This window comes from Phaethon lepturus, unplaced genomic scaffold (genome assembly GCF_000687285.1).
Source record: "Phaethon lepturus isolate BGI_N335 unplaced genomic scaffold, ASM68728v1 scaffold18748, whole genome shotgun sequence".
In the NCBI taxonomy this organism is placed as follows: domain Eukaryota; kingdom Metazoa; phylum Chordata; class Aves; order Phaethontiformes; family Phaethontidae; genus Phaethon; species Phaethon lepturus.
Window position 1 is genome coordinate 39,351 of NW_010557115.1, and position 9,756 is coordinate 49,106.

The 9,756-nt window shown below is 45.9% G+C and overlaps 1 protein-coding gene across 1 annotated transcript in view; it reads left to right on the top strand.

Moving 5' to 3' along the window:
• Positions 1 to 5,501, top strand: part of TRAF3IP1 (TNF receptor-associated factor 3 interacting protein 1) — a gene marked incomplete at its 5' end in the record, with an annotated part of 44,308 nt that extends 38,807 nt beyond the window's left edge. The window contains 2 exons of the mRNA XM_010292691.1: positions 2,142 to 2,365; positions 5,326 to 5,501. Coding sequence (XP_010290993.1) covers positions 2,142 to 2,365; positions 5,326 to 5,491 — 390 coding nt within the window. The remainder of the gene's footprint in view (positions 1 to 2,141; positions 2,366 to 5,325) is intronic.
• Positions 5,502 to 9,756: the final 4,255 nt, after the last annotated feature.

The following is a 9,756-nucleotide window of genomic DNA, read 5'->3' on the forward strand; positions in this document are numbered from 1 at the left end:
TGTGGTAAAACACAAGCATCAGATGTAAGTAAATCTCAGCCTTCAAATCTTTAGAAGTATTTTTCTAAAAAATATATATATGTATATATATGTATGTGTGTATATATATATATCTGAGTTCATCAGTAAGCCAAAGGCTGCTGAAATGTGTCTGGCAGTAGTCCCTGCTGCCTCCAAAACGCAGCTGAACAAACAGCCCACAGCTCGCACAGGAAGACAGGCCAATTGGGTAGGAGGGCAGGAGGGGACAACGCGGTAGATTTGGTGTCCCAGCGCGAGAGAGAAGCACACTGCCACCTCTGTGTTTATATAGCCGCTAGGAACTCCGCTTAGGAATTGGTTGATCCTGTGGTTGGGGTGGTAGAGAAAGACCTTTCTAGTTTTCCGGCATACATTAAATGACCAAAATGACTTTAAATAAACTTTACTTAAAGCTTTGTGTGCCTTAAAGAAAAACTTGGTTTGGGAATTCGGCCGGTAGGGCTCTTGAAAAGAAAGAAAAATTAGGTTGTTTTTCTTGATGGGGAAGGGGAAAAAAAACAACAAAACAGCGGACTTTTCTTTAATGGTGATTGTTATTTTCAGGGAAAGCTTTCCTGGAATAAGATTATTACAGCATGTTAGTAATGTGGCATCACTTTGTTTTTTTTATGGTATCCTTTTTCTCTTCGTGACTTTGCTGCTTTAGCGCACGCTTTCTCTGTATTTAACTTGCAGTAAGCTTGGAGGCTTCAGGAGATCGACCACAGAGACTCTGCTGGCTGCACATGAGGGAAGTGTGCACAAGACCAAATTATTTTTGAGTAGTGGAGTTTATTGAGGCCACATCTGCAGCCTGCATGATTTTACAACCACTGTTAACAGAAGTACAAGGCATGGAATAACCGCCGTCTATTTTAGCTGTGCAGCGTGAAGTGCTATTATTAGGACCAGCATTAGGAGCTGCAAATCCAGATACAGGCAGTGGAAGGAGAGGAGCACCTTGAAGGGACCGATTTAGAGAACTAGGAGGAGGTTGTGCCCTTCAGCATCTGCTGTAGCTCCCAAGTAGCAGCAAAACACCGTGGCAAGGAGGTCTAATGAACGCTTGCGGTGTGATAGCCTGTAACATGATGAGCGGGGGTGTTTCTGCTTCTCCACATAACTGTCTTTCAGATTTCATGATCGTCTTCCTCCAGAGTTTAACATGACCTTTTTTTCAGTGTTGTTACGCACTGTGACTGGCAGAATGAGTAAATGCCCATCGCACCAACTCCTGGCGCAGGGCTCTGGAGCAACGCAGTGACAGTCCAGCCTTGCTGCATAGAGTGCGCAGGGGGGAGACGTATGGATGTGTGATTTACACAGCAAATGCGTTGGCAGCCAGTGGCGGCAGCAGCAGATCGATAACAAAAGTGTTGTTGAGTATTACGTGTCTGTTGAGAGCTTCTGTTCGATGATGCCACATTAAGCCACAGGAATTTCCCTTTCAATATGTAGAAATAGGTTGAAGTAAACCGTGAGGGCCTGTAGGGATAGGACGAGGCGTAATGGTTTTAAACTAAAAGAGGGCAAATTCAGACTAGATACAAGGAAGAAATTTTTCACAATGAGGGTGGTGAAACCCTGGCCCAGGTTGCCCAGAGAGGTGGTAGATGCCCCATCCCTGGAAACATTCCAGGTCAGGTTGGACCTGATCTTCTAGTTGAAGCTGTCCCTGCTTACTGCAAGGAGGCTGGCCTAGATGACCTTTAAAGGTCCCTTCCAACCCAAACCATTCTATGAACGCGAAGGGGGTTTCCCCCTGCTACACCCCCTGCTTTGGGACAGAATGCGAACATCAGCGAGATCATTTATGGGATCAAATACTCATTTTACTTTTGTGCACTTGTGATCTGAAAAGCAATTTAATATTGTTGATGCTGTTGTATGGTTTTGTAGCAGTCCGCTGTAGCAGTGGTGACTGGGATATGGCATGCTCTCTGCTCATCTCTTTCTAGACTATTGCTTCGTTTCTTCTCTTTCATTGCAGACTGTCATAAACATTTCTCCAGATACTTCACAGTTAGCAGTCTCTAAAACATTCTTCATTCAACACCACCTATGCAACAACCATCTTGCCTAGTTTTGATGCTTTCCTTCTTATTCATCCTTTCTCTTAGGAGAAGCCCTTTGTATCAGAAGCGGCTAGGAAGAAAGAGAGAGACATGGTAGCCAAAGAAATTGAGAAGTTTCAGGTCTCTATTCAGACTCTGTGCCGGAGTGCCCTTACGCTTGGCAGGATCATGGATTACATTCAAGAAGACATGGATGCCATGAAGAACGAGTTGCAGATGTGGCGTCACGAGAACAGGCAGCATGCAGAAGCTCTACAGAAAGAGCAAAGGTGAGTGTGGTCAGGGAAAGTTTGATTTATCTCTTGAGACAGATTTTTGTTTTTAGGAGAGGGGACAGTTTTACTCCTTTTTCAAAGCAAATTTGTCATCAATCATTTTTGTGCTTTGGGGGTATTTTTTCGCAGTCTGAATTGTTTTTTGAAGTCTTAAGGTCTTTCCAGCTCTATTTCACCTGATGTACATGACAGCAGACATGCAAATGTTTGTGTGATATGAGAGGGCTTTGATGTGTTTCCTTCTTCTCACAAATATAGAAGAAGCAATGGGAGAAAAGCTTAGTAAACAATCATCTGTGCAAGGCTAAAAAACAACGTTGGAAAGCCAGGAGAGTGAAGATGACGTGCATAACAGAAACAAGGAGGTCAAGCCTAGAAACAGTTTCTTTGGCCTTACTTGTCCCACCAATGTGTCTTTATGCTCCTTGAAAACAGAATGTCCCTTCCAGTTGTGAGTCCTCTGATTTTAAACATGAACTAGATATCAATCTTCCTGGATTCACAGTCAGCCTAGACGGATTTCCTGCTCCCCGAATCGATGTGCTTCATTTATGTAAAAGCAGGGAGGGGTGGTATTCTTAGCTAAGTCCTGTCTTGGTAGGTAGCAATGTGTTAAGTGTTGGAAGTTTACAGCTGCTGGCTTAGTCCACTGGCTGGGGTGGGACTTAGGGCTTTGGTTCACATATAAAGTATAATGATGTTAATTCTTTGCACTTACATAGCACCTTCTATCCCAGAACCTTGACAGGCTTTAAAACTGTGGTTGGCCTCAGAATGCACCACCCCTGCAAAGAGAAGGGAAATGGTGTTTGGCTTTATTTTACGGTTGGAGAAACTGAGGCATTGACTCACTCGCCTCTGCACCACACCTAGCGACAGGGAGCAAGTCTCAGGCCTTTCTCCAGGCGTGTGCTTACACAGTGGAAGCGCTTTGGCCTTGCCAAACAAGTCATTTATACTTCGGCTGGTTTCCCAGCATGGCGACTGTACGTGTCTCCCTGGCTTCGCGTGTCCCCCGAGTTCCCAGGCAAAGTGTACTAAGGACAAGGCTGTCTCCTTGACGCTGGTGCGGAAGGAGAGGGGGAGTGGGAAGAAGGAACTGCCCAGCTGATTTTGTTTGCAGATTTATGTCAAACCAAGCTTTACAATGGCCAGCTGATTTGTGCGAGACTGCAGGCAGGCTGGCATCCCCTCAGCAGAGCCACGCGGTTCCCTTTCACGAGCTAAGACTGCCGCAGCGTCTCCCTGCGCTTCGCAAGGTTTCGTATGAGATCCTAATCACATCAGTGTAGTGCTAAGGCATGTCCAGTCCTTCAGGAAAGAATTACAGAGTATCAGACATGAAGAAGACAACGCTTCCCATATGTACTAGAATTTGGATGCGTGTCTTTCCTTTCTTTGCTTCTGTGAAAGACAATTGAGAGATCCCATTGGGGAAATGTTAGTGCAATTTCTAGTGATGCTTTTTGTGATTTATGCTAATGTGAAAGGAGGGGAAAACTAAATGATTTTGAGATGTGGACTTTAGCTAATGAGTCCTCAAAGTGACTGGGTAATTCAGAATGACATCAGGCTAGTTCAGTCTGTCATTTCCCTGCCTGTTCAGCGTTCCTGAAGATTGGCAAAGCATTATGGGAGGGGGCACATTTGTTTTAAAGCCAAACAGCCCCATTCGCTTTAGATGCATTGGTGTACTCATGGTTTATTAGCATAGGAGTTACTAAATTTCCTGTTTAAATTTTTTTTAATTTAAAATTTTAAAATTCCTGTGGGATTGCCTGCCCTTGCCAGCAGCTAGTGATGGGTCAGCTTTTGTATACCTTGCCTCTTCTTAGACAGAAGAAGCACCTGCTGTATCTTGGTGCTGTTGGCAGCTGCTGGCATCTTACAGAATCACAGAATCATTAAGGTTGGAGAAGACCTTTGAGATCATCAAGTCCAACCACCAACCCAACAACCCCGTGCCCAGTAAACCACGTCCCGAAGCGCCACATCCACACATTTTTTGAACACTTCCAGTGATGGTGACTCCACCACCTCCCTGGGCAGCCCGTTCCAATGCTTGACCACTCTTTCAGTAAAGAAATTTTTCCTAATATTAGTCTGAACCTCCCCTGGCGCCACTTGAAGCCATTTCCTTTCATCCTATCGCTAGGTGCTTGGGAGAGGAGACCAACACCCACCTCACTGCAACCTCCTTGCTGCTGGCTTGCTGGTGTATTGTAGGAAATAGCTGGTAGCAGGCCAGCAACCTTCACAGCAGTTGTATTTGTCCCTCTGCCACGTGCTTCTCTCTTTTAAGCTTTGTGGTGAGGCCGCCAGGGATGGCTGTTACCATGTGTGTCATGGTAGGACCCAGGGGCCCCTCTAAACAGTGGGTGTCCTTAGAATCACAGAATGGTTTGGGTCAGAAGGGACCTTCAAAGATCATCTAGTCCAACCATCCTGCCATGGGCAGGGACATCTTGCTCTAGATCAGGTTGCTCAAAGCCCCGTCCAACCTGACTTTGAAGACTTCCAAAGATGGGACAGTCCACAGCTCCTCTGGTCTTGGTTGTGTTATGTCCCACGGAGTCAGGTGCTGCTTCATCCCTGCGCCAGATGGGTGCAGCTTTTGGCTGGGTAAAATGCAAGAAGTGCTTGACGTATGCACAGTGTGTGGGGAAATAACTGCAAAGCAGTTTTTAGCAGAATATTAGCAGAAAAACTAAATTAGCCAAGAAGTGTCTGTTTCCTGTTGAATTGTAGGTGATCTCTTTTCCACAATATTCGACTCTGTCAATGTTGTTAGCGTTGCCTTTGTGCTTCTTATTCTAAACTTCCTCTTAGGAAGGGCGGGTGCAACTTAAATTCTTTGCGAACTTGCAGGTATTGAATGTACTTTCTTGGAAGCTTAAGTAACCCGAAGCAGCATAATGTTTCCAGTAACATTACGCTCTTTGTGTCTTTTTCAGCATCACAGACAGTGCTGTAGAACCATTAAAAGCTGATCTGGCTGAACTGGAACAGTTGATTAAAGACCAGCAAGACAAGATTTGTGCTGTAAAAGCTAATATTTTAAAGAACGAAGAAAAAATCCGGAGGATGGTTCTTAGCATAAACCTGTCTTCAAGAAGGTGAAGAAGAGAGGGGAAAAAATAATGGAGAAAAAAAAAAAAAAGCCTTGGGACTGACAGACATTCCTACCAAATAAAAACAAAATAGTGGAGAAAACTAAGATATGCCTTGTTTAGATATAAAATATTTAGGGACCAGAAGTCTAAAAAATTATATAAAATCCCATTATTGCACTGATCTTTCGATGTTGATATTACCCAGGACAAAATTATATTCATTTCAATGCTCAAGTTGCCAGAGCTATTAAAATAACTGTTTGTTTAGATGTGAACTGCTGTTACTCACTTACCAGTTTCCCTCCCTGGCCCGTTGAGCACAGTTTCTCAGCCGCTTCTCTCTACATCTCCTTCTTCTCCTCATTTCCATGGAGGTTGCTTTTGAACACTCTGTCATGAAAAACGGGTATTATGTACTTCTTTTGGCCCCTTAAAAAAAATGTTCCAAACTCCTGCAGCTCAGACTGTTCCTGAGTCCTGTTTGTTATGAACAGGGAAAATTATCTAAAAAACGATGCTGCGAGATCAAGAAATAAAGCTTTGTGTAACCTGCACTTCTTTAAACCATTACAGAGATGATGTCATGTTGTCAGAGCTATCAGGAATCTTGTTAGGAACAACTGAAAATGCAATACGAGCATCACCACGTAAGGGAGCAGAAGTATTTTATCTGCAGAGGTGTTAATTCCATTTTTATTGCATATGTTCATTTGGAAAGGATTAATTTAAGTACCTGTTTCCTCCCAAATGTATGTTCCTGTAACTTTTTGTACTTGAATAATTCCACTGATTTTTTTAGTTAACTGCAGATGTCTGTACTGTTTTCCTAATGACCTCTTGAGTGTACTGCACGTTAGAGTCCAGCTTTACTTATTCCTAAATCTGCAAAGTGTATTAGCGTAGACACAACTATATGACGCTGCACTGAGCACAGAAGGCTTTAGTCCCCTGCAAGGCTGTTCTCTCAAGATTTTTGTAAGGTGCGAGCACATCTTCCTTCTCTTCCCACGTTGTTTGGATTGTGTATGAAGTGCTAGTGTCCTTTTTTTTTTTTATTCCTTCTTTGGCAAATCTGTGGTGGTTGTTTTTTTTTCTTCTTGGTTTCTTTTGTTGGTATCTGGACCTCAAAAAACCTACTAAACGGATCATCACCAAATAGCGTGAGTATTTAGTATGTTAAATACAGACATTTTGGAGAGCAGGATGCTTTGCTGCATGGGGTTTTGGTGGGGGTGGAGAGGAAATAGAGGACTTGTGTAGGAACAGGAGAAATATTCTGATCTGTTCTTAACAGCATATGACCCTATGGTCTTTGCTTTTGAATTGTCACTCCATTTTTTTTATTTCAATAGTGAACTTAAATAGTGAAGCAATATTGTGGGTAGGGAGAGGCAGGACTCCTGCAGTGACCCAGCCCTGCGTTGCCACCCTCTCGTAGCGTGCGTTGCTTCTCACCTGGGGTTGGAGTCTGTCCACTGCTTCCTGGGTCTCATCACAGGAAGGAAACGGGGCTCAGGATGTCCACCAGCATCCCGAGATCCCAGAACTGATGGTGAAAGCTTGCATGGTCAATATATAACTTCGGAGCAGTTTGAATGCTCCCTCCTTTCTCTCTTTAAACATTTGTGTCAAAAAATAGGGGGCTTGGTTGGATTACTCAGAGCCCTGCTTAGATGGTGTTTGACCCCCTGAGTCTCTTGTCCCTTGGTGCTTCTGTTGCCACTGCTAGAAGCCACCCTTTAAAAGCACAGAGAGATTTGTTACCAGTCCCCCAGCCTTTGTCACCCCCTTGGTGCCTCTCCCATGCCCATTCTGCATCCACAAAGACCAGTGCAGTGATGCTGGAGCACGGGACTGGCAGGAAAGCAGTAAGAGGAGATCAGTAGCAGGGTGTTTCAGGTGTTTTCCAGCGACGTGAAGTGATTTCAGCTCTGCCCTGGGTTAAACAGGATTTAAATCATGACTTTTCCTTTCCCTTGGCTACTCCGTTTCACGAAGATCCTCCTCATCTTCCCCACCGCTGATGGGTGCTGCATGGTCTTCACGCGTGACCCCTGCGTTAGTCTGTCCTTGTGTTAGGAGTGACTGTCCCCTGAGTCCGGGTGGAAAGCCTTAGGGCTCGTATAAACCTGGGGCTTGGAGGCACTGATTTGGTTCCTGGGAAACCTTGGAGATGACTTCCTGCATCTTTATGCACCCGTTTTCTTAGGCTTTCTGCCTCAAATATAGCTTTAAACAAGAATCTGTTAGTGTTGGGGTTTAATAACATGCCTAACGTCTCCCGCAGTCTTAGCTGGCGCTGTGTCAAGGTTCGCTTTGTTTTCCGCTACGATGGAACAAAGCTAGTGCCTTGGAGCTGAGGCTTGGTTTGATTTTTAAAGGCAGGTTGAGGATGCAGTGCTGAAAAAGCAAACAAACAGCTGTGCCTGAAGAAGGGGAAGGGATGAAAACGGATAGAGAAGAATGTGTGCGTGCATCTGCCTGCATCTCTTGCATGCGACGCCTTGCCCGGGCCTTGGGCTTGCATTTCAGCTTGTGGGTGGTTCATTAGGAAGGGAAACTTTGCTAGTGCAGTGGTTTGGGGTTTAAAACCCTTACATTGTCAGGCCCCTCTGGCGCTAATGGAGCCTGACAGTTCTGGGAAGCAGGACTTGTATTTCACGACGTGCCTGACATTCCTCTCTTGTGCAGGTCGGGAGGTGGCTGCCAGCCCCTCTGGGTTAGGGCTGGGGAATATTTCTCAGCTGAAAAGGTAAAGCTGTTGGCATGATCCCGAAATGCAGTGGCTAGCCAAGCAAGGGACACCGGTGGGGCGACAGGACCTCCCCAGATCAGGAGGACTCGGGTCCAGGGACAGAGGAGGCTGGAAGGGAATGGCGGGGTAAGCTCAGAGGTCTTCATCTGAGCTTGGAGGTCTGAGGACGTCGGTGCGTGCTCTGGGTGTTGGAGACGGTTCCCTAGGGTGGAAATGGAAGACGGTTAGTTCTGTGCATAGCGGTGCAGGGGAAAGGAAGCCTGAAGGGTTGAGGTGTGTGAGATGGGGCTCGGATGGAGTTTAGGTACCAGAGGGTCCAACTGTGGTTGTGAAGGACCCCCTGCTCACCTGGGACCTCACCCCTCAATTCCACAGACATCAGTGCCAGGTATCCTGAGTCTAAATATGCTGGCCATTTAAGCTGCTTCTAGATCAGCCCATTTCTTGAGCATTCTTCAACTCACCTCGTTGTCAGGCTAAGCTCAGAAATAGGGCTCCCTAGAAAAGCCCATTTCTCTACATTGTCTGCAAGAGTAACCTTGGGCAAGGAAGCTCAGGTAAGGCTGTTTACTTTGCCGGTCTCTAAAGTTGTGAGGTTTGTCTCACCCACCCATGAGTTTATGGGTCCTTCAGTCCCAGACTGCGCACCTTAGCTACAGGATCAGGTATCTCTTCCCGTCTCATGGAGGCTATCTGCCAGGGTTCCTCACCCACCACAAAGGTAGAGGCTCTCCACACCCCTTCTCCCTCAAATTCTCACTCCCCACTGATACCTCCAGATGGAGACAGCTTCTCTTAATTGAACCAGCTCGCTCAGGGGCAGAGCTCACTCTTGTTTTGGCCCTGATGGGACATGGTTCTGCTTGGAGGCACGTAGATATGGAATTAACAGTTTTGCAAACAAGCAGCTCTTGCCACTCCAGGCACTGGAGCGTTTGTGTTTCAGCCTTGGAGATAAATGCTGTGTGGTTTGTCTCTTCCTGAACTGTGGCTACTTTTGCTTTGAAATATGAAATTCCTGATCACATGTGTGCAACCTAGGACACACCACCTCCAACACAGCCGTGACACGCATGTCCCTGAGTCAGATCTGGGTGTCTCCACTCCGTGGAGCTGGAGCCTCGTCTTGCTGTAGATCCCTCTGGTCTGGCTCAGCGATAACTGGGTTGCTGTGCTGCTGGGGATCTGAAGAGCAGATGGAAACTCCTTCTGCTCTCTAAGCCAGCAGGACTGAGAGGGACACGTTGCTTCCTTCGTAGCATGCCCTTGCTTTCAGCTGACTCCTCGCCGCAATTTGCTGTGTTGGTTTTCTTCCTTCATGAAGCCAGAATAGTTCCAAGGCCTTGGAGACAGTCTCCTGCCTATTGGGTCACTTCCCTTGAGCACATCTTGGAATGTAACAGGGAAAATGCCAATTACTTTTAAATGCTTTAGAATTGCAAAACTCTATTTCTCTGTCGGTAGAGAAAAGCCTGACATTTGTAAGCCAGCCAGCCCCTTTGTGATTTAGGGGATGC